The 25,290-nt window shown below is 38.4% G+C and overlaps 1 protein-coding gene across 1 annotated transcript in view; it reads left to right on the top strand.

The window, feature by feature from the left end:
- Positions 1 to 3,159: 3,159 nt before the first annotated feature.
- Positions 3,160 to 25,290, top strand: part of anpepa (alanyl (membrane) aminopeptidase a) — a 32,123-nt gene continuing 9,992 nt past the window's right edge. Inside the window, exons 1-16 of the mRNA XM_041795379.1 lie at positions 3,160 to 4,408; positions 8,717 to 8,859; positions 8,971 to 9,104; positions 9,311 to 9,431; positions 11,474 to 11,628; positions 11,817 to 11,930; positions 12,274 to 12,417; positions 12,546 to 12,611; positions 15,405 to 15,470; positions 15,644 to 15,792; positions 18,067 to 18,146; positions 18,467 to 18,600; positions 22,556 to 22,611; positions 22,757 to 22,904; positions 23,144 to 23,232; positions 24,482 to 24,595. Of these exons, the coding sequence (XP_041651313.1) occupies positions 3,801 to 4,408; positions 8,717 to 8,859; positions 8,971 to 9,104; positions 9,311 to 9,431; positions 11,474 to 11,628; positions 11,817 to 11,930; positions 12,274 to 12,417; positions 12,546 to 12,611; positions 15,405 to 15,470; positions 15,644 to 15,792; positions 18,067 to 18,146; positions 18,467 to 18,600; positions 22,556 to 22,611; positions 22,757 to 22,904; positions 23,144 to 23,232; positions 24,482 to 24,595 (2,321 nt within the window). The 5' untranslated portion in view covers positions 3,160 to 3,800. The remainder of the gene's footprint in view (positions 4,409 to 8,716; positions 8,860 to 8,970; positions 9,105 to 9,310; positions 9,432 to 11,473; positions 11,629 to 11,816; positions 11,931 to 12,273; positions 12,418 to 12,545; positions 12,612 to 15,404; positions 15,471 to 15,643; positions 15,793 to 18,066; positions 18,147 to 18,466; positions 18,601 to 22,555; positions 22,612 to 22,756; positions 22,905 to 23,143; positions 23,233 to 24,481; positions 24,596 to 25,290) is intronic.

Raw genomic sequence — 25,290 nt, 5'->3', positions numbered from 1 at the left:
TCTCCCCCTCTCTTTCTCCACGTTTCAGAAAATGTGTGCTGAAAGAAGCCGTTCTCAGATTTTACATCTAGTGACCTCAGGGGCCTAAGCACCCACCCCCAGGTTTGGTTGGCCCTCCACTTGGAGGAAAGTTCCGCCCTCCTCTATTGATCCTCTCAGCTACCAGGTGAGATGCTGGATAGCTCAGTGGGTTACCCTGCTGACCATGGTCTGGGAGATTGATGGTTAGAATCCCAGTCTAAACTTTGGAAAAAAAAATTCTGTAATATCACGAGTGCTGCATCCATTTCCTGAGAGGGGTGGAGTCAGACAGCTAATTACCATTTAAAGCCACAAACAGAAACGGCTCATTCTGAGAAGGGCTGAAACAGAGGGGTTTTTAGACATGCAAAATCCAATACTGCAGTGATTTTTCAGCAACAAACTTCACAGGCATGTTTTGGAGACCTCTGAGAACTATATAAACTTGTCTTAAAAGGGTAAAATATGTCACCTTTAAATTGAACTAAAATGAAGTTTTGTACAAACCAAGATTGATGTGAGAATTCATGGTGATGTCCGTTTGCTTAGTGATATTAGAGAAGTTTGCAAAGAAAAGAATTCTCAGAAAAAAATGAAATACAGGGGGAATTGCAACTCACCTGAAATTTTTGCAGGGTTTTCATTAGACAGTTTTTGCTACTCCAACACTTACAGCATAGAAATTACCTGAAACAACAGATTGGGCTGTTTTGCTGGCTGCTTGGACTTCTAATCACATGAAAACCAGAGCTGGCCCTGTATAGCCGCTCTGACTTGGCTGTACTCAGGCTCTTCATTATGTAAGGATTTTAAAATTCTAAATCTTTAAGAATGCAGCTGAGCAGGTTTATTCCAGGTCATTTTTATTATCTTAAGTTTCATTATTGAATTGTGTGATTTTTTTCCATCATGTATTTCCACTGACTGGGTTTTTTCTCTTCAACAAGATTTTAATACATTTCCTGTTTTTGACACGTTTAGAGGTCTAATAGACTAGTGGTGGAAAAAGGATACGAAAGGCATCAGTAGATTGCTTCAGCAAACAAAGAACACACTAGTTTCGGCTTAATCCAAGTACCTGATTAAAGTATGTCTTCTAAAAGTACTTGGTTTTGCCATTGACAGACTTATTCCAAATTTGCTGTCTAACAACACAGAAAGGTGCACTATAGAAACACCTTAATGTAGGATCTTTTCTTTTAACTGGAAACAGCTTTTCTATGCTCAGCTAAAAGCCAGTCCGCCTTGTTGGTCAGTCACTGCCTTAATATGTTAGTTTGTGTTATGTTTTGTGTTGGGTCCTAGCTCACACTTTTAATTACTGAAGTCACAAAAATCTAAAAGAACAGGTCATAGCAACATTAGGGTTTTTGTCTCTGAGTTACATCAGAGTCCTTTATATTGTCAGACATCACAAACGCAGCTGACCTTCTCAGTGTTAAACAAGTATCATTATTTGACCTAATTTGATCAAGCACGCATGCATCTAGACAATGAGTGCATTAAAATCTATTTCATAGCTGACCACTGAAGCAATACGCTCTTGCTAATCCCTACTTTTTGCACTATTAGGTCACTAAAGCCCCCAAATATTTGAAAAGTATCACCCATGTTTAAAAGTACAGGAATTTGGCGTGCTGGTAGTTGAGTGGTTAAGGCACACACCATATACGCAGGCAACCCGGGTTCAAATCCAGCCTGTCGCACTATTTCCTGCATGTCTCTCCCTGTTTCTGACTATATCCACTGTCCTATCTAATAAAGGCAAAAAAGGCCAAAAATAAATCTAAAAAAGTACAGGAATTTACTTCTACATTGTTGGAATTTACTAACTTTGGAAACATTCTGCACACTTTGATTGCTGTCACTGAAAGATAACTGTAGCTCAAATCACTGTATTAAATAGGTGACCAAAGCATAGCTGTTGAAAATGTAGTAGGATTGTCTGCTTCTGATTCTGTTTATCTAATGTGTGTGATTTTGCAAACATATCCTCTTAAAATAAGCCCAACCTGTTTGCCTCTGACAGCAAAGGAATATCAGTTCTTCTGCAATGGTCCGCTTGATCAGTAGAGGTCTCTACTCTCAAGGTGCTGGCCATGAAGATCACTTCCTTAAGGTCTCATATCAGCAACCTGTGTTTACAAATGCACTATTGAAACATTTCATTCCAGTACTGATGTGTTGTGCAAGTAGCAGATGCATATTTGAGTATATTTATGCTCTCCAGAATATATCAATGTTTGTGTGTGATCAGGATGATGTAATGAAACTTTTCCCCATAAAGAATCAGTCATTATTCACAAGTTTGTGTGTTTTTCCTGTCCCTGCTTCATGTGTGAGCATCAGTTTAAAAAAATGATATTAAAGTGATGACAGCTTTGATCCCAGAGTTTCACTCCTGCTCTCTAAGAAATAAATCTTTCCTGGAAGTAACACACACAGGGTGTATGTAGAAGACCCTGAAATCAAGAAAATGTCGTAACATCTGGTTCTTACCACACACACATACTTATATGCTTATTTTTAAATGTTCTGGGGTCCAGTGGAACATTGTTTTAAGTAACCATGAGGGATTTTTTATTTCCCTGGTTTCACTATCAGGATCGATGGATTTAACTATAAAGTTTTTTCAGAGGTGTAAAACTAAAAATGGTCTCTCAAGAGTCATTAGCATGATTGCATCCCCCACACCTCATTTATCACAGACTATGTGTAATGCTTACCAGAACAAGGGCCCCACTTGGGCTCCCCTCCACCTGGCATTCGGTCTCTCTGCAGTGATGATTTGCTGTCATTATTGCAACATCTTAGTGTTTCAATATGTTCAGGTTGGTTTGATCTCCTTGACCCTCCAACAGGAACATCTGTTTTTAGTACAAATGAGTCTCACCCCACTCAGGACACGCCAATGTTTCCTTCACTGTTTCAATTTTGTCTCTCCTTGTTTCCTCTCCTCATGATAGGTGTGTGTGCACCGGTCATGGTGGTGGTCTTGATTCCCTGAGGTTGGGGTTTTCCAGCAAATAGAATAATTTCCCAAATCACTCTTATCCTCCTCTCTCCTCCTCTTTTTTCTTCTCTCTTATTCAGCCCACTCAGCACTCCTCCCTTCATATGCTTCTTGTTGGTTTGGAGTTTGTTGATCGCTCAGGATCGGTGTTCACATGCATGTTTAGGCGTCATCATCCTTCTCTCGGGGTTGAGGTGTTTTTGTTTTTTACCTGGCTGTGAAAGGGCAGCAGTTGGAGGAGCTTTCACAGGACCTCTGGACTTATTCACCTGCTATAAGATGTCACGATACTGATATTCTCCTTCTGATGGATTTTTCTTTACTAGCAGCTTGTAAGGCGTGTGAGTCAAGGGTATGCTCACAGAAAGGGAATGCTAGGGAGTCTGTGTGTGTGATAGCCTGGACAGTGAAGTGTGAGGATAAAGTGTTCCTTGAGGTTAACCTTACCCCTGCATTAGTGGCAAGACCACAGTAACTACCTCCAGATGTTTGAGAGCACAATCTGATCATTTACAACAAAAGCCAATGAACATCGCCCTCTTCGCACTATATGCTTACTCTTTGCTCCTTCGTCAGCTCAAGTTAATGCTTAATCCTAGGACCTACCCTTTATTTCGAAGGCCAGGCCCTGTTTATGGGAGGGAGGTTATTTTCATACAAAGGTCAGTCATTGCAGACTGGAGGCTCACACGCTCAGGGATTCATTAGACTCATCTCTAACATCAAGCACCGGGACCTTCAGGATTGACCAAAGGAAACAGACACCATGCCGAAAAACTCATCCATCTCCAAGTTTTTTGCCACCGCCTTTGTCATCCTGACTGCCTGTGCCATTGCTAGCATCATCACTATGGTCATCTTTTACAAAGTTGAGATAGCTGGGATGAACCCAACTCCCCTGCCGACTGTCCCAGTCACCACTCCAGGACCACCACCTGTTATGCGACTGCCAACAAATCTAGTACCTGAAAGGTACAAGATCTTCCTCCAGCCTCACCTCTACACAAAAATCATCGAGGAGGTTAATGTCACCAGTCCAAACCAGACGATGCTCTTCACAGGAAACTCTACTGTTGACTTCCACTGTGTCCAGGGGACCGACATCATCTACCTTCACAGTTTGAACCTGGTAGTTTCTCGGCCATCAGTGAGGGACGAAGACAAAAATAAGCTGATTAAGGTTATTGATATGAAACAACAGAAAAATGAGACTAATTTTCTGGAGATCCACCTGGAGGATGTCTTAGAAGCTGGTGGAAATTACAGTTTGTTCCTGGCTTTCGCGGGAGAAATATCACCAAACCTCAATGGCCTGTTTGTAAGCACATATATCGAAGGGCACCCAGCTTATGAAGGGGATACCGATGCTGACAGGTAAGTAAACAAATATGATGTATGATGTTTTAGCTGCAATCAGGTATTCTGATTGGACAAGAGACTTTCTATCAGTGCTGATCTAGAGTATAAGATACCTGGAACATTTCAAAAATGTGTTTATTCAGGCTTAGACAGGTGTTATTAAAAAAAAGTAAGTAAACTGTACTCCTGAATCCCAAAATAGACTCTTATTTAAATCGCTGCATGATATTTAACAAAGACAAGATCATGGAACAGAGTAGCTTGCCAACTGTAACCATTGGCAGAAGGCAGTAGTTTTCAGTGCTTGGCAAAAGGTCCGTTTAACTGATGACGTTGAACTGAATTTATGAAGCAACGAATCTGAATTTGCTGTATTTTTATTGTTCTCTTTTATGAATTGGTCATCAAACTGATTGAATAGAAGCAACACCAAAGTCAAAGTCAAGATGTACTGACAATTATCATTGCTGTGATTTTCTTCGCCACAGGGCCGCAAATTACAGCAGCAGATATTCACCATCAACATTAGTACCGCTAATGTGATATTGCTTGCAGTTTAAGTTCCGAATGCTAAGAGTTCTTGTAAGAAAATCATTCCAGTATATTAATAGCAGAGGTGTCAAAAGTATTCACATTCATTACTCAGGTAGAAGTATAGATACTAGGGTTTAAAAAGATTTCTGTAGAAGTTGAAGTGTCAGCTCAAGCTTTTTACTCAAGTAAAAGTGTAAAAGTACTGGTTTCAAAACTACTTAAAGTATAAAAGTAAAAGTAATGTAAGAGGGAAAAAATGCCATTAAGGACAAAAGCTTAAGCCGCGCCACAGGGGCCAATAGTGCACTACCCCACCTCCCCAAAAAAACATTTTTCTAAAGGCCATAATGACTAAAATTTTATATTAAAATGTTAATGTTGAAAAATTTAGGATGCACCTGTTTCAGCCGCATTTATGCTCACTGAAAATGAACGTATTTTAATACAATGCAAATACATTCAAGAACCACATATGTGTACTACTGAGCATTAACATGTGTTTCATGGAGCAGACAATATGATGACTAGTTGCCTATAAGTGTTGGTCTTCCTGGCTACCAACCTCCCAGCTGTTGCTTGGTTGGGACATTTCGCTCCAGTTCTCTTGAGTCTCTGCCACGGACATCTTGGTACTAGGCTACATAGGTCTGCTGCTTCCTTGCTGGGGTGTGACTTGATTTGTGTCATGTGCGCAGGTGAGATGGATCACGTTCAAACCAATAGGGTGTTGGAATGGTATTATGTTTATACTTTACATTCAACCCCAATCAAATTCACGCTATCTGGATGGCACAATTTATATGGATAGGTTTTTGGGTGGGTATTTTTTGTGTGTTTTTTTGAACAATGACAAGCCGGAATGAAAACAAGCTGAAATGAAATAGGAGTCACGAGGCTATTTTTAAAATGTAAGGAGTAGAAAGTACAGATAATTGTGTGAAAATGTAAGGAGTAGAAGTAAAAAGTCAGCTGAAAAATAATTACTCCAGTAAAGTATAGATACCCAAAATTTCTACTTAAGTAAGGCAACAAAGTATTTGTGCTTAGTTACTTGACACCTCTGATTAATAGCTCTTTTATGCTATTTGTACCTAAGTGTAAATGGTTGCCTTTTTCTCTTACAATCTCTGTGTTTTTTTCTGTTATTCTGTGCTGATTGTTCCCAGTTGCTAATTTGTTAATTCAATGGTTTCTGAGTGGTTATTGCATGCTAAACTCTCCTGTATGTATTGGTTCCTGTATCCTAATACTTTCAGTGTGTTTCTAGTGTTGAAGGTTAATGGTTCTTGTATGCCAATGGTTCCTCTATATTCCTCTGTATGTTAATAGTTCCTGTCACTTAAGGCTCTTGAGTTTACATGGTCTTAAATGCTATCATAGCCACATCAATGGTTTCCGTGTGGTTGTAGTTCCTGCTAATGGCACCTGCATTCAAATAGTTCCTGGGTTTGTTGAAATATATTAAAAATTAATGTTACATGTATGTTTATCAGTTAATTTTTCCTGTAGGATAACAGTCCCTGTGTGTTAACACTTCCGCTTTTTTAATGGCTCCTGTGTGAGGGTCGTTAATGTGTTCGTAGTTTTTATGTATAAATATTTTCTGAGTGTTAATGATTCTTGTAACCTTGCAAAGCAGAAGAAAATGCCTGTTTCCTTGTTTTTCACTCACAAATCCATCTTGCTAAGCTCCCATCTGAACCGTTTGGGCCCGGTTAGAAAGTGACAGGACCAATCAGCGACATGGGGCAGTACTTTCAGGCGTGCCGGAGTTGTGATGTAAACAAGCAGCAACAAGAGGCTGGTGCAATTATGGTAGAAGACATTAGCATGGATGCTGCTAAAGCACCAGTTTTATCAGAACTTGATGACATTTCTTTGTTAAAAGAAGAACAAAGAACAGCAGGGAGCTGTTCTGTTTTCAAAAGCAGCAAAAGTCATGTACCGACATGTTTACAATCGCCATGGTTTGGGTTATTCCTTGGTAGCTGCACATGCACACCTCAGCCACGACTACATTAATCCAATCACACTCCGAGTTTTTCAAAGCCTCTGCCCTTTCCCAAACGCTGTGTATTGAAGGTTTTCAAGATGGATGGTTATGATTCCTGTGCATAAATGGTCTTTTGGGGTTATTATTCCTGTAATGTTTTCTTAATGTTCATGGTTCTGATGTCTAAATGGGTTAAAGGTGCTAATGTTCCTGTTTAGTGCTTGTGTATGTAAATGGTTCATGTACTCAAATGATTCCCATATGCTGATTGTTTGTATCTGTTAATAGTTCCAACATGTTTATGGTTTATGTATATTAATACTTCCGGTTTGTTAAGGTTTCTGTGTGTCAGTGGTTCCTGTTTGGTAATGATCATTGCATATGTACAGTCCCTATATGCCCATGGTTTTCGTGTTATTGTGTAATTTTATGGCGCTACCTTTAGCCTTTGAGCTACTTTGGTCTCCACTGAACCACACCATAGACAGCTGATTCAAAGTGAAAGTAACCACTCTATATAAAGTTTGTACTGCTGACTTGAAGCTCTGAGCTTTGCGTCTATGAATAAGGCTTTTGCCTTATTTGGATGAGGGAATGATACATGTTGATACCATCTGTCTTTTCCAAGGCTGAAAGCTGTCGGTCATGATTAGCCACACCCTAAAACACCCTAATTTATCTCCTAGTGTACTGAAAATGGGACCAATGAAAGAAAAAAGGAAAACCTCCCTGCTGAAATAACTATATAGTATAAACATATTCGAGTTTATTGAGGTAACAAATGATCTGAGTTATACAGACAGGTTTGTTTTGGGAAATATGCATACAGCCATGACTCATTTTGCAGCTTGAGTTTCCCCTCATTGGCAATCACACAAAAATGACTTGAAATCCTCCCAGATTTAGCTCAGGCTTTAAACCTAGAAAAGCACAGTGCACATTTTCTCTGAAACCAGGGGTTCCCAAGCTTTGCTACATCAAGGGTTCCCTTTTGTTCTTCTATGTCTATATGACCTATTATGTCTTGGTGGTTAGAAAGTGCAGCTCTGTTTTCACCTCCTGTTGGCTGCAGCCAGCAGGACGTTAGGAATCTAGCTTTGTCTGTGGCATCCTCTCTTGATGGCGAGGTTGTGCTCACTGAGTCCAACATTTTTTTAAATGCGTTCTTACTCTAAATATTACCATAAAACTGTGGACTAAAAGCTGGAATATTTGGATTGTGCTGCATCGTTATTCATGACACTAACAAAAATACACAAAATATACCAGAAAAAAACCCACAACAGGGATTTAAAAAAGTATGATTTATGATTTGTGAGTCATTTACAAGCATAAATAGCTATTTAACTTGATTGGACTGTGATTTACCAGCATACAAAGATGTATGGGGTCTTTAATGAAAAACAGAACATCAGACGTCTTTGTTGCCCCGTAAAGTGAGTAAAGTGAGTGGCTCTTAGGAGGGCAATGATTCATAAATCTGATAGATGAGTGGTTTAGATTAGACAGAGGACATTGTTCAGTTGTACTCAATGTATTTTAATTATATTGGTTTCATGGGAAATGCTGTTGTCTACTGATCTGTTTGTCACATTATTTATAGCCTGTCTGTCCCAGAAACACTTAAAGGAAACAGGATATCCCTGTAGTCACCACACTGTCATGTCTTTCTTTCATCGAACACGTGTCTGTAAGATGTTGCTGTCTGGTCTTTGGCTGTGACACTTCCTTATTGTCTTTTTTTAGTGTTTCTTAACTAATAAACCAATGATAAAATTCTCTCTTTCTTTTAATAGATTCCTTGCAGCCACCAATTTGCAGCCATCAGAAGCCAGGACAGTGTTTCCGTGTTTTGATGAGCCAGAAATGAAGGCTGAGTTTGATGTGACCATCATCCACAGGCATGGCACCAAAGCTCTAGGAAATGAAAAACCAGCAGGTAAAATCAAAAGTTCCCACTGTTGCAATAAAAATGTATCAGTAAAGCATTTAAGTAAAGAATGCAAAATATTCTTCCTTCTACTACTCTACCTTCCTTCTACTCCCTCAGACTCCAAGTTTATAGACGATGAATGGCAGTACACTCGCTTTTATCCAACCCCGAAGATGTCCACGTACCTGTTTGCCTTTGCAGTTTCTGAATTTGATTCGGTCTCCTCTTACCATGATCGAGTGCTCATTAAAGTATGTGTACCTTTGTGGATTCAAGATGAAGATCATGTGTTTTTATTTTATTTTGCCTTGTTCACCTTGTTAAACTCATCAAACTCATTTAGCAACTAGATTCACATTTCCTAGACTTTTTTAGTTACTTAACTGTGAATGTCACAAAAATCTGTCACTAAATATTCTCTGTGTCTGATTTGTCTTTTTTTGTTGTGGTTCTACAGACATACGCTCGTCCAGAGGCCATTAGAGCCGGACACGCTAAATATGCAGCTGACATTACTGGAAGGGTTCTGACCTTTTACGAGAAGCGTTTTGGAATTAAATACCAACAAAAGAAGTTAGGTAAGACCAAGCTCATGTGTGGATGTTGGTTGGTATCAACAGGAGACTGATAAGTAATTGTCACAGCACTTCTTTGTATCGATAACATTTTTATCTATTTCGTGATCAAAATCAAAGTCATGTACTCACTACATTATTATTCCTTCGACAATGAAGAAATTACCTGAGATAATGTACAAAAGCATATCTAGCTAACTTTATTAGTTTCAATTCAGTATTTGCTTGGCAATAAGAATTATTGTATAGCAGTTGTGAAGATGTAGTGCTTCAGCATAAAGATTTAATATTAAATTAATATAAAAGAATCATGGATGTCTGATGCATTTAGACAGTGAACAACTTGTTGCAACAAGTACCGTTCATTACAGAAAATATAACATATAGCTTCTAGTTAATAATATAGCTGGATGCCTGGCTTTTAAAAATTCAGCAGTACTTGCTAAATTGAAGATTTATTCTTTTCAAAACACTGTTGGCTAAATCACTTTAGTAAGTCACATGAAGAAACGTGTTGTTTCTATTATCATTACTGTAGCGGAAGTTCCACCCACATTCGTAGCTACAGTAGACCCCCCAGGAATAAGGTAGATACACACATTCTGAATTTGGGAAAACAGTAGGACAAGACTGGGAAAGTTGTGGAATGCTAAAAACACTAGTCCATATCATCATCAAAAGATTCAAAGAATCTGGGGAAATCTCTGCACATAAATTGCAAAGCCAAAAACCAACATCCAAGGCCCATCCATCCCTCAGGTAGCACTGCATTAAAAACCAACATCATTCTGTGGTTGAATGTTACATTTTGGGCTTGGGAATACCTTGGAAAACCATTGCCAGTTATCATAGTACAATTTTGTACCAAAAATGCCATGCAAAGTGAAAGCCATTCAACATCCGACTTCTCTGGGCCTGAGCTCATCTGAGATGGACTGACCTAAATTGGAAAAGCTGGATTCTAAGGAGTCTAAATTAATGTTGGAAAAGGTTGCTATTGAGACCACTGGGCTTCAGAAGAACAGGACAAAATAAAAGCATCTGTGATGTTGGGGAGTTGATTAGTGCCAATGACATGGGTATCTGTGGGTTTCGGCATGGGTAACATATCTGTGAAGGCACATCAATACTGAGCAGTTCCTCCAGGTTTTGGAGCAACATATGCTTCCATCCATGTGATGTGTTTTTCAAGGACGTTAGAAGAATGAATGTTACAGAGTGGCTCCATAGTGAAAACTTGCTGGTATTAGACCTACAGAAACCCTGCACTGTTGAAAAGCTTAGGATGGTCATCAAACAAGAACGGGAAAGAATTCTATTTTCAATGATTTAACAACCAGTGTCCTCAGTCTCCCAGGTGCTTAAAGAATATTGTTGAAAAGTTGAGATACCAAAAGACTCAGATGCAGAGATGAGTGGACATACTTTCAGGTTCAAAAAACAATCTTGGCCTTCACTGAGAGAATCTGGTCATACACTTGAAGACAGTCCAACCAGACAAAGGTGGAGACAAGGCAAAAGTGCAAAATCCAAAAGACAAGTAAAGTCAAAATTGCAGATGGAAAATAGCTGGAAAGCAAAATGAGCACTAGAGAACAAAGATAATCTAGCAGATGAGGAGGGCAAATAGAGGTTTGTGTAAAGAGAAAATCCATGTCAGGTAAGCAATGAGGGCAGGTTAAAAAAAAAAAGTGGTTAGAGCAAGAGCTGATGTAACACAGTGGTAAATATGCTCCTGTCCCAACTTTTTTGAAACACACTGCAGGTATCGAATTCAGAATGTATGTATTCAAAAAGGAAGAGAGTTGATCTGTTTGAACATTAAATATTCTTTGTTTGTGCTATAGTCACATAAATATAGGTAGAGAAGGAGTTGTAAATAACCGTGTTTTTTTCAGGTTATAAAATTACTTCTGCAGCTTTTTGACAGTATCTAAAAACATAAAAAACATCCTTATGGACAAATATTGGTTATAAACTGTACACACTGCTTCCATATCAAATTGATATAGTTTGCTGAATGCATTTCCATGTTATTCCTCCAGATCAAATTGCACTGCCCGACCTGGCTCCTGCAGCCATGGAAAACTGGGGACTGATCACATATGAGCAGGGAGGCCTGCTGTTTGAGGACGGAGTGTCCTCAGTGTTGCACAAGGAGATGATCATCACTCTCATAGCACATGAGCTGGCACACCAGGTCTGAGAACGCAAAATCTGTCCTTTAAATAATTTATGTTTGAAAAGCTGACTAAAAGATCAAGACATCGGCTTTTATCAGTTATTCTAAGCAAATTGGACAAATACATCCAAGGACATTAATATAATCCTTTCAGCACTTTATGAAAGTTTAACATAACACTATCCATATCTGTGTTTCCTCTGCAGTGGTTTGGAAATCTGGTGACAATGAAATGGTGGAATGATATTTGGCTGAACGAAGGCTTTGCCACCTACATGTCATACTTTGCAATTAACAGTGTTGAACCGACATTTCAAATGGTAAGTCCAGCCCAGCCATCTTTACAGTGATGGAAATCTGTGAAGCCTGACATTATCCCATTTATTACACTACTACTTCCTAAAGAAATCTGTCTTTGGACCGAAAGCATTGCTTTGTAAGTTATCTAACAACTTTTAAATTGATTTTGAACTTGATCAGCACTGCCTCTGTAGTCTGCTAAACAGAAATAACAGACCATAGAATCTGTTAATTGACCAATCACAACAGAGCATTCTACAAAGCTATGAGCTGTTTCTTCTTAATTCAGTTATTTCAGCCGTCATCAGTAACGGTGCAGTTTTCTCAAAAAAAGCATTTGGTGGATTGTTTTGTCTTCCACAGACAGAAGCATTTATCCTGAATGACCTCCACTCTGCGTTTGAGGCAGATGCTCTGGAGACATCTCATCCTCTCAGTCCTCCACAGGATGAAGTTCAGGATGCCTATCAAATAGAAATGATGTTTGATGCTATCACCTACTGTAAGGTAGAGTAACATCCATAGATTCCAGAGTTTGGCAATGAATATTATCTATTACAGATGTTTAAGAGCTGCATCCACATCAAACACGACAGTTATTAACGTACAAATTGTTTGGTGTTTTTCCCCTGCAGGGGGCCATTGTGCTGAGAATGCTGGCAGACATAGTGGATCAAAGAGTTTTTGACAATGCAGTCAAAGTAAGTCAAAAAAGATATCTGCATTCAGACTGGCTGATATCATTAAGAATTAAAAATAATTTGATATAATATACTTTTCCCATTATTGTAAAAATACATACATGAAAAAAGTTCAAATAAAACCATGCTCATAAAGTGAGATATATAATACACTGAAATGAAAGTTTTGTTTGAAAAAATCCATTAAATGTCAGACAATAATTATGCAGGAATCTGCTGTTCTTACACAGGATTAAACCACCGGTCTGTTATTAAATGTTTTGTTTGTTTGTTTGGTTGGTTGGTTTTTTTGAAGGATACAGGCTATAAGGTTTGGGAACCTCTGGTTTGACATACAGTTTATAGAAAAAAGTGTTTGTCCTCACTTGTGAATTATTGAATTGAACTGAAAATGACAGGTGCTTCAATCAGACCTGTTACCACAGGTGTATAAAATCGAGCACCTGGCCATGCAGTCTCCCTTTGCAAACATTCATGATACCAATTGGGTCACTTTGGAGAGCTCAGTGACTTCAACCCTGCTGGATTTCCAATTGTTAACTATAAGTCATATTGTTAGAGTGGAAGCATTTAGGAACAACAGCAACTCAGCTATGAAATGGAGGACCATGTAAAATCACAGATCAGGGTCAACCAATGCTAAGATGCTGTTATTGATTCCAAGTCTGAAGAAATCTGAACTTCCACTGGCATTAATGTAAGCACCAGAACTGTCTACTATGAGCTTCATGGAATGGGTTTCCATGGCTGAGCAGCTGCATGCAAGGCTCATATTACAAATGCAATGCCACATGCTGGATGGAGTGGTGTAAAGCACAACAACACTGGACTTTAGAGCATTGAAACAGGTTCTGTGGAGTGACAAATCACACAACTCTGTTTGGCAGTCAGATGGGTGAGTCTGGGTGTGGTGGTTGGCGGGAGAGCATTACCTGCCTGGCTGTTTTGTGCCAGTTTCAGGGTTTAGGCTAGGCAGTGAATGAAAATCTTGATGCTTCAGCAACCAAGACCTTTAGGAAAAGGGCTATGCTTCCAACTGTGTGGCAACAGTTTGGGAAAAGCCCTTTTCTATTCCAACATGACTGTGCCTCCATGCACAAAGCAAGTAATATAAAGACATGGTTTCAAGAGTTGTGTGGAAGAACTCGACAGGCCTGCACAGACCCCTGACCTCAACCCCATCCCCTTTTGGGATGAACTGGAATAGATATTGTAAGCCAGGTCTACTTGTCCAACATCAGTGCCTGACCTCAGAATCTGGTCTACAGAATGAATGGGTACATCTAAAGCAGCATTTTAAACAGTTAATTTTAACAGCAAAGTCAACTCATCACTTGAGATCACTGATCAGTGATCCAGCTGTGGGCAAAGTTTTGACCATGAAAAATGCCTCTCAAGCCTCAAGGCCAGGCCAGTGCAGAAGTAACCTACTTTGCAATCTTTCTAATCATGTCATGGTAAAAAAATAGAAGTTAGACTGAAAGTATTTTAATAGAAGATTACACAGTTTCTCTCTTGATTTATTGCTTCAGTAAACTTTTTAAATCCGTTTATGTTCTCTAACACTAGGATTGGGTCTTCTCCACTATACATAGCATGTTTTAGTAGCACTTGGCTATGCTATCCCTGGTTGGCAGGTTGCTCCTGTGGCAACTTGTCATCCAGGATAGATCAATCTTTTCATACACAGCCTCTATTTCAAATAAACAAAACCAAAGGAGATGACAACATAGGAAATGCCTAACTACAGGCTTCAATATGATAGACCACAAAATATAAATGTGTCCATGCCAACTTCTTATAAACCATGTCTGGGGTAAGAACATTTCAATCAAATGCTTCTTGTTGGTTTCAACTTAGATGAACTTTGCACACAACGCTGCCTGGTTGGCCAGATGCAAGCTGTCTTTAACATTGCTGACAGAAGCCAGGATCCAAAGTGAAAGAACTACTGTAATGTTCGTTTTACTCAAAACTTGCTGACAAAAAAATGCAGCTTTTTTGTGTACCTTTGTGAAAGCATAGCTGCATTAGCCGGGGTAAACTTCATGCTGACAGCTGTGATAATTGGAGATGTGTACATGCATGGCACATGAGGTTTGCATTGCCTCTGAAATAAGCCAAGACATGACACTTCTCCCCCTCATTTCAACAATGAAATCTACTTCACAAAACTCTGAAACACACACAGATTTAAGTAAAGTTAGAACATCCAACCCAGATGAAAATCTAACACAGGCTCCCTCTTGTGTAATCATACATTTACCTGAACATCAATAAAGATAATCTCCCTCACATGTCCAAATCTGATATGTTGACATCAACACATCTGCTTCAAAGTTTAGCATTCCAACATCTGGTTTGAGTCAGTGACAATGGGAGAAACAATGAAAAACAGGCTCATACTCATAAATTTGGTGTCCTTGTATTTCAAATGCCTTAAGCTACAATACAATACGGTGTCAAATTTCTTGTATGAAATGGAGCGAGAAGATTACGAAATAATGATAGAGAAGCAAGCAGGTGTAAGATTAAGAGACACTGTCCTGACTTACACAACAAGGTCAGACATTTCTGTGAGTGCATCTGGCCAGAGAAATAGTGGAAACCTTCTGCCAGGCCAAACATTTATTTCAACACCTCGTCTTTGGATGTGCTGCTGCCGGCTGTGTTTGGATATGTTTACCGAGCTCTCTATAATTTGGAGGCAGAATTTCTTGCGGAGGATAAATATATTGAGCGCTGGATGAAACTGTGCCAATTAACTCTGCTGTTCTTTCTTTTTGTGTTCAGAGGTACCTGTCTGACTTCAGCTACAGAAACACTGATCAGAATGACCTCTGGGAATACATGCAGAGGGTAAATCGTCTTTGAATTTTTTACAGTCTTACCAGTAAAAGTTAACCACTGGTGTTCAGTATGGTGTAGCTGTAATGATAAGCACGATAGTCCTGATGTTATTCTTTCATAATCATTAAAAACATTATATGACTCATAAATGGAAATATTGACTGCCTTTTGTGTGTTTTCAGGAAGTAGATGAGGATGGTGGTCACACTGATGTTGCCAAAGTGATGGACTCTTGGACCAAACAAATTGGCTATCCAGTCATCACTATCAATACCACCACTGGAGAAATTTACCAGAAGCACTTCCTGTTCAATGACTCTTCTGAATCAAAGTATGTGCTCACTTAACATCGTTTCAGCATGGTTTCTTTTGAGTTTGGTTAAAAATCCAGATTGTATTGACAATGATATGACACTATTGACATCAGACATAATCATCATGTTTCAAAAATGAAACCAATTATAAAGTGCTTTCAACCTACAGCATATCACTTCTGTTGGCAAACACAGCAGGAACCATATTTCTAAAGAAATTGTCATTTTACTTGCTTGGGGCTACATAGTGGTGCAGTGGGTAGCATTGCCACCTCATTGTAAGAATGTTCCTAGTTTAAATCCCTGTGGGACCTTTCAGTGTGGAGATGGCATGTTCTTTTTGCACAGGTGTTGGTTCTCTCTGGGTACTCTTCCACAGACGAAAAAAATATTTGCTAGACGGATTGCTGATATGAAATATCAACATAACTGTTTAAGATAGTCAGGCTGCAGACCGTTCCTCTCTGATGGGTACTCTCTCAGACTGTTTATCTGAGGCGCTGTATACGTTAAAATGGAAATGCAACATTTGTAATAAAATCAGATAAAACTTCTGTTAAGGGTTAGGGAATGGGCTAAGGTAATGGTTAGGAAACTAAAAAGTTAAAAATCTGACTTGCAAAACCTGATTGCAAAATGTAAAAAAAAAAAAGTACACAGTCTGCTTACAGGAAAAAAGCTTGTTCTCAATGAAAACATTCTAACCCAGCAAACGTAGCTCATGTACTAGCTCTGTCAGATCCCTAAGCAGTGTAAGCTATGTAGTTAACATAGCTATGTAACCAACTAATGTCGCTACGTAGATAACATAGCAACTGTAACCAACATAGCCATGCTAGGTCACAAAGCAGCTATGTATCTGTTATCTACATAGCTGTCGGCTTTAGCTATGTTTGCAAAAGCTCACTTTGCTAATGCTAACCTAGTTATAGATAGTTTAGCTACAAAGCCAGCATGGCTACGTAGCTAAAGCTAAAATCCTTAAGGAGCTATGAAAGGTATGTAGACATGTTATCTACGTAACTATGTTTGCTTTAGCTGTTTGCCAAAGCTCATGTTGCTAAAGCTAACTTGGCCTATGTAGTAACGTTAATTACACAGCTAGCATAGCTATGTTAGCTAAAGCTAATAAAGCCAGAGCAAGCCACCATTCATGTAACTCCTTCAGCTCCAGCTCACCCTCAAGGCTTGGACCCCAATGGGACAAGCATCATAGGTAATGGATAGCCACATCACTTATTTTAACCATCTTTAGTACAGCATGAGTAATACAGATAGAGCAGATGTTTTAGGATGTGCCAAACATTAAACTCATAGCTACCACAGTTACCTCTTCAGGACAGAAGTATAGTAATGAGTATCAACCCTATTTGGAGTCATTTTTGGCTCCAGTAAACCAAGATGGTGATGACCAAATTGTAACTCAATGCTTCAAAACTGTTTTTTGATTAAGTTCACTGTGGCAAAGTTAACTTCTGTAATCTATTGTGTCGTGATGATCTTGTTGGTTAACCATTGTCTTTAAAGTTAGAATATTTTAGATAACAATGTAACATTACAATGCTGAGTGGTGATTAGTTGGCCCATTTGGCTGTTCATAGCTTTGAAGCCAGTGGCCCAGGTTTGAATGTGGCTCCTTTCCTGTATGTCATTTCTTACTATTGCTTCCTGGTTTCTAACTTGTGACTCCACTGTCATGTCTCTCTGATAGAGGCATAAAAATTCCCCCCAACTGTCTTATTTTGACCAGTGAATTCATGCAGGTTAAATATTACTGTAGTTGTATAATGTAATGCAATGTATCTTACAGTATCCTCCTCTGAGAACATTTATTTTGCCAAATAATCAAACCATCAGTTCCTTGTGTCTGTTTTGGTTGGCAGAATAAGGTTAGCTAGTGCGTCACTGCTGTCTCATTAGTAGAGTATTTGCTGCCAAGCCTGCATGATATCACTGCAGCTTATCACAGTAGATTATACTGCTGGCTATGGGGAAGTGTTTTAAACAACCTTTAGTTTATGTGTATATCCTGACATAACCATGGTGAGACACATTACTTTTCATCCTGGCATGATATTAGGCAGCACTGGTCATTATAAACCATGACAGCTCTTGACTCTGACATGCCTGTATCGCAGATATTTACTCTTTGTAAAGCCGTTTCAAATTTAATGCTCTATTTATTTCCTGTGTGTTTGTTAGATTCTTAAAGCTGCTGATTGACTGTTTCTGTCTCACTGTTTTAAAGCTAAATAACCAATTTTCCTTTTCTGGTGTTTTTCTCTGTTTAGTCTTTGGTGGCACATCCCCATCAGAGTGATGTCAAAGACATCTGAATCCACTTTTGTGTGGCTGGACACCAGCGACACAGGTAACACAACACATAACTTTAGTATAAACGCAATGCTTCTTCAAAACTCTTCAAATTTAAGCACGTTTTTAAAATTTTAAACAATATCAGTATTGCTTTGGTGGATTTCTAATAAGGTCTGAGAGGAGTGGATAGAAAAACTGATTTTTTGGCACCCTAAGGCAGTTATGTCAGGAGTTTTTCATCATCTAGAAATAAGTTTGAAGATCAGTGAGACAGAGAACACATGTCCAGCCAGAAGATTACATTTGATACCTCCCCATACTGTGCCAATGTCACTAAGTATGACTGACCTTTCACTCACATTTGCCTTTGAACAGTGAAGAAAGAGCAATTCCTTTCAAAGAAAGGAGAGTGGATCCTGGCAAATGTCAACTGTGCTGGATACTACAGAGTCAACTATAACCAAGAGAACTGGGAACGCCTCCTGACTCAGCTGGAGGGAAACAAAGATGTGAGTATTGTGATGAATAATTACATAGCAAGTAATAGAGCTGCATAGAAACCAAGCACCGAAACAAAGATTGTTAACTGGACTGAAGATGGAAAGATATTTTACAACATGATTTTTATGAGCTTATAAAATTCCAACATGGTTCACAGGAAAGGCTTGGTTTCAAATTTCTTGAGGATATGAGAAAGCTCCAAAATAAATTGGCAGTTATTGTGATATCATGTTGCTTTGGAAAAGTATAATAAAAATGTTTTGGTGCAAGGCTCTTAGTCATGCAGTTTACATGGTCAGCCCATTCAGTCAATCAGCATGGAGTTCATGCACTTGTGCCAAAGAGAGAAAAATGCATGATCATTCTGCGTTGTGTATGCTGCAACAGTGGAAGAAATAATAAAATGCAGATTTTGGAACATTCTTTATTGACCAGTCGGCTTGTGTTTGAGTTTTCCCCCGTGATGATTCTGTGTAGTGGATTGGATTGGGTGTTGTCATGTGACTACTTCTTATTGGTTTCTGGCAGGCTACATGCTTTGCAACACTTGGCTGCCTGATATGTGACTACACAGCCAGTTGTTGTGTTTTTAAGGGGATGATGCATTTGTAGAGAGAGAAATAACTGACACGGCAGGTTTGTCAGTAAGAGGCTCTAAATGTTGTTTTTGATTATTTTTCAATTAATCACCCAGCACTACTCTGAGACCAACTTGTCATATATGACAAGAAAAGACACAGGTTACTTTGACACTGTCCATCGCTATAATGTGGCCCTCTGTGTCTCTGCAGATAGAACCTGCTTTGAATAATAGCTCAAATACAGCTATTACAAGAAAGTGCAAGCACTTTTTTTTGTAAATATGTGAATATTTGGAAGGTTTTCTGTCCCAGAATGATCTTTTTTTTTTTTACTTTTTGGTCCCGAGGAGATGGGAAAACAAGTTTGTGCAAAAAAGTCTTAAGTCATTATTGTTTGCTGTGTGTCAAATGTAAAAAATCTTTGAGTTTTATTGTCCCATTTTGTTTTTTTCTTTTGTCTTTATAGTCCCGTAACATTTTTAAAGTTCAAGTAACATTACTGCAGCACACATATTTTCAGCTCAGGCTGTCCTGAAAAAAAAAATGATGTTAAGAGTTTAACTGTGCACAACAGAGTTGATGGTTTACAGTCTTTTTAAGACAACAAGTCCAGGAGAGACACAATGGTTAAAGAGTAGCTTAAGGTTCAGAGGGTTAAAAAATCCATCATGTGTCAAAAAAGGAATTTAATGTTCTCTTGCTTTTAATAGAAATAAATATATTTATTTTTATATTGAATGGATTTTACCATGAGCATTTTAAAGGCATGTTAACATCCCTTTCTCAGAATACATCTTTGCCCAAGACCCCATTAGAAAGAAAGTGTTTTTGACGAGTGGGAAGGATCAAAAGTTTCAGGATACTTGCTTTGCCTTGGTCATGATCTAGAGAAATTATATAAAACCCCAAACATACCTGGATTTCATGTCCTCCTTTAACTTTATTCTGACAATACTTGTGCTTTTATGCACAAAACATCACAAGATTAAATTTCATCCATCAGTAAAATCATATAAAAATGTTCGACTAATGTTACTGGTCTGTAAATGTTAATTTGCTTGGGGTTAGTACAAAATTTAAGACGTTCCCCACCTTTCAAGATCTTTAACGGGAAGATGCCATTGTGTGTGGGTTTATAATACTATCTGGAGCCACAAAGAGCTGTTTTAATTTAACCAGCCTCCTGAAAACTACAACTGGATCAATTCCCAACATGAACATGAGGTTAACCAATGCTTAGTTTGAGGACCTGTCAGCGACTTCAACTGTGCCTGGCTCTGTACAAGAAAGTTCTGTTTCATATGTGTATGTTATCCATATCTGCATCCTTTATGAGTGGAGATGTTACTGAACTAGCTGCCAGCACTTAGACATTTATTGATTCTAGAAAATACATCCTTATGGTTTTATTGGTCCGCTGACTTGACTTCTTGTGAATCAGAAGCTCAAAGGTTAGTTTACTGGACTCTCTGTTTGATGATTAGTTTAAGATTTATTGCTTGGGGACAAAGACTATCTAAACATATGTGCCAGTCCGTTCATCTATAAATGAAATTATATAAATTCCTCATAATTCATCCCTGGTAATGATCATTTTTTAACAAAAATATCATGTCAGTCAGTTATTCAGTGAAGATGATGAGTTGCATACACTTGGGACCCACTTTCCTTAGCACAATATCACACCTGATGTCACACCACCCTGTCTTATAAATGGCCTCCTGATGGAAAGATCATGGGTAGTTAGGATGAATGAACACATCTCACACCCTTTTTCTTTACACTAGCCTGAGCTGCATTTTGAGGCCCTTGGTTAGAGCCACTTTAAACCACACCACAGCTGAGTCATCACAGAGGTTGCTGATGACACAGCTGTGGTGGACCTAAACACAGATGTGAAGTAAGGACCTGGCCTGCCACAGGGTCACAACAACAACATTCTCCTGAAAGTGAGCAAACCTATGGGGCTGATAAGAGGACTAAAGACAGGAGAAGGAAAGGATCTGTATCTCTATAAAGATCAGCTTATCATTTCTAATCAAGTTGGATAGCTTTGATTACCTTGTTAAAATAATGAAGAGTCTGACAAGGACAATATTGTGACTCAGCTGTGAGGCAGGGCGCCAGTAGATGTTTAAAGAAAGTTGGATGTTCTAATCATGCACCGATGTGAGTGTCCTCAAAGAAGAACAAGATCAATGAAAAGGGCAAATGAAGCCAAAAGGCCCACAACACCCTTTCAGTTGGTTCATTCTGCAGCTATGACCTGCAAATCCAAAATGTGTTTTTAACAGCTGCAAGAAAAAGGTTTGGAGAACCTCAGATGATAAAATCTGACTATGCATGCTACAGTCAGACAGGACCTGTGATATCACTGTTACAAGTTGAAAATACATCAAAGTTTTTAAATTGTGGAAAAACATTTTTGAGTTATTCATGTTGGATTAACTTAACTTGTTTAAGTTAGAATACACTGCAGAAACTCCTCTTCTCTTAAAAATACAGTTTAAATCCAACACAAAATAACACGTTTATGTATGCTTGTAAAGCTACATGTCATTTGTCCTCTGCAATTTTCCCATATTCCCATATCATGTACTTCAGTTTTGAATATTAATGCTACTCAAAGCAGGCCATTTTAAATGACTGCCAGTGATTGAAAGGCCTACTGAAGTCCTCTTCCATCATGTCTCATATTCCCTCCATTAGATATGATGGCTGTTCCCCACAGACGGACTTCTCTAACTGAGTCAGCCTCTTCACTCATGGTGCAAAAGTGTCTAGTAAAATGTGTTTAATAAACTCACAACCCCAATCACAATGACAAATCAACACAACCCATCTTTTGTGAGTGAGCCGTGAACAAGAGACCAACTAAAGGTGTTTCCCCCACATATCAGCAAGATCATTACACACTTTTACAAATAGTTCTGTCTAAATTTATATTTGAATATCATTTATTTGTTAGTACTTTGCCTATCTATTTTTTTACTCCTTTGAAAATATTTTTATTACATAATAAAAGGATCCTTTGGACATATTCACCATTACTTTAGCTTGAATATGCAACCATCATACTTGAAGTGCTTGAGCCACAAACGGGGCCATTTTAAAGCCTTTTGACCTCTGGATTTTAGGTCCATCTTAAACAGACCACTGTTCCAACCCATCAACTTAAAGATAAATTATTTAAAAAAGATACGGTTATATTTTATTTTTCACTTTGAAATACTGTATTAGCAGTTTTCTTACAACTCTCTAAAACTCTGCTCGCTGCTCTCTTGCTTTTGTCCGTTATGCAAATGATGATTACATTTGCAGATGTTTTCACATTATGCAACCTCAAATGTCTACCATCCATCATCTTGCTCTTGTTTTTCAGAGGATCCCGCTGATAAACCGAGGGCAGCTTATTGATGATGCATTTAACTTGGCAAGGTAATCACTTGTAGATACTTAATCAAGACCACTCAGCATTCTAAAGGTGATGTTTATTGTGATTAGCATTGGAAAAGAAACACAATAAATGGTAGTGCTTGTGATTGATGTGCTCCTTTTTCAAGTAAAACATCTGTTTCCTCAGAGCCAAACTCGTTGATGTGACTCTGGCTCTGAATTCAACCCGCTTCCTACGGAATGAGACAGAGTACATTCCATGGGAATCAGCAGTCAGGAATCTCCAGTACTTTGTCCTCATGTTTGACCGCTCAGAGGTGTATGGATCCATGCAGGCAAGTGTCAAAAATCACCTGGACACATTCTTGATAAAAAAAAAAAAAAAAAAATCATGGGATGTTATTTTAAATGTCCTGTAAAGTGACCTTTATTATATGGATAACATGAATTTGCTGACTTAATGCAAGTGTTGTTAATGTTCACCTCTCATCAGTTCATAAACAGATGTGCAGTAAAAATGTGATATTACAGCTCCTTTCCTGAAACTCCCCTATAAAGTTGTTTCTTCCTGCAGATGTACCTCAGGGAACAGGTTAGGGACCTGTATGACTTCTTCAGGAATGAGACGGACAATTCAATAGTTCCACCAGCCCACTCAGCACAGTAAGAAAGGATTTATTTTACTTATTATAACATCAACAAATGGGTAGTTAATCTGTGCAGATATACATGTTTCAATTTATAGTTTTACAAACTCATTATCTATCTAGACAAGCAGGGTCATTACACAACCAGTGTATATAGGTGACTGACGGACCAATGTAGGTTTACAGTGTTTACTTGCAGCGGACTTGAGACTTGATGTTATGATGTTACAGCCCAAGTATTTTTTAGTTTTAATAAAGAATATTATGGGAAAAACATAGTACTTCATTACATTACAAAAAAACCTGGTGCTGAGTAAAAAAAATTAAGCAGTTGTCACACAAAAGTAACACCTTAAAATAACCATTCTGGTTGGAGATTCATATTCTCTTGCTGTTATTGCACATAACGAACGATCATATTTCACTGTACAAGCTACATAGGTTTCAAAAGTAGCTCAGTCCTCAGTGCTTTGAGTAAACTTTGAATAAATCCCTATTTAGTTTTTGAGTAGATTTATAGGCGAATACTTTTACTTGTACTTTAGTAAACTTTAACCAAAGTAACTGTACTTTTACCTGAGTACGTTAGTCTTGTCCTCTTTCCACCTCTGTACCATGGTAAGCTTTCTTATGGAAAGTGCTTTCAGCAAATATGAAGCTCTTATGCAATCAACCTTGCACTATCAGACAAAGATGGCACAGATAAACACAATCTATCAACACAGGAGATCTATGAACCACCAGCAGTTCCTATGCAAAGCAAACTTAAATTTTCATATATGACAAATACAAAACCTTCAACCTTAATTCAAAATATATTGATGTATACCTCAGGAACCATTAATAATTGTGCTCAAAAGTACAAATCAATTACACGAGGTAGCTTATTGCTCTATATATGCACAAATAATTTCTTTTCTGCAGTACTAACCTCTCTCTGTCTATCAAAGACCTTTAGTTTGCTTGACACCTCTACCACATGGATCTTGTCTGTTTTGACCTTTTATTCCTTACAGTAAACAGTTGTCATGGTTTAACTGCAGCAATCAGTGATGCAAAATAATCAATAATTCTCATTAATGGCAAAACAACAACATGAACTGGCACGTTTTTAAATATTTAGAGTTTTCAGTAAATAGACATTTTAATTTAGTGCCGATACCTCAGACAACTCCAATTTAACATAGTAACAAAGAATATTTCCTAGCTTTGGTCAGAGCTTTCAGTTTAATCTCTAAGTAAATGAAAACATGTTTCCCTCCAAGGCACAACCAGATCACTGCCATAGAGGTGGCATGCTCCAATGGACTACCAGAGTGTATATCCATGGCTACTAAGATGTACGCCAGCTGGATGAAAGGCAATGACTCTACTAACTAGTAAGTACACAGCTGGATGCCAATATATGATTGAAATTTTGGACATTTCAATGCCTGACTACTCAGTACCTTCTGAAATTTTACCTATCTTGCACTCATTTCTCCTGGCCCTCCACAAAAGTCTTATTGTAAAGGTGGGTGACAACTGATGTTTTCTGTAAAGTCGGTGTTATGTGTGTTAGCGTTTTCACTGGGGTTCTTTATCTTAGAAGCTGCACCTTAGTAAAACTATTATGCAAACATGCCTGATTATACCAAATAAACAGCTTTGGAAACCATGAAAACCAGGATCACATTCTTATTCACTGAAAATGTGTGCTGCTTTCAGCCTTACAGCAACTTTGAGGTGCAATTTTAAGATGGAGAGCCACTCAACATTTTCATAAAATATGCATATTTTCATTACTTAAAGACAAAATGCATGTATACTCATTCATCTTATGTGTTAATACATTTGGACATGACAGCATTTGTAGATGTGCATGGGTTAGTGAGGCATCTTAATGCAGTTGAGGGTATGAGCACATTTTGTAGCCTCTTTGGACAGTTACCACTGATTTGGACTTTTCATAAAAACGATGTTGCATGCAAACAAACCCTCAACCAGATTTGGCCCACTGACTTAAATTCAAAATAAGGACTGAACAAGGATATGACTGAAACAAGATGTGCTGACCATGACAGATTTCTTAATG

Source organism: Cheilinus undulatus, linkage group 9 (assembly GCF_018320785.1).
Source record: "Cheilinus undulatus linkage group 9, ASM1832078v1, whole genome shotgun sequence".
Classification (NCBI taxonomy): Eukaryota; Metazoa; Chordata; class Actinopteri; order Labriformes; family Labridae; genus Cheilinus; species Cheilinus undulatus.
This window is presented reverse-complemented; position numbering and strand designations above follow the sequence as displayed.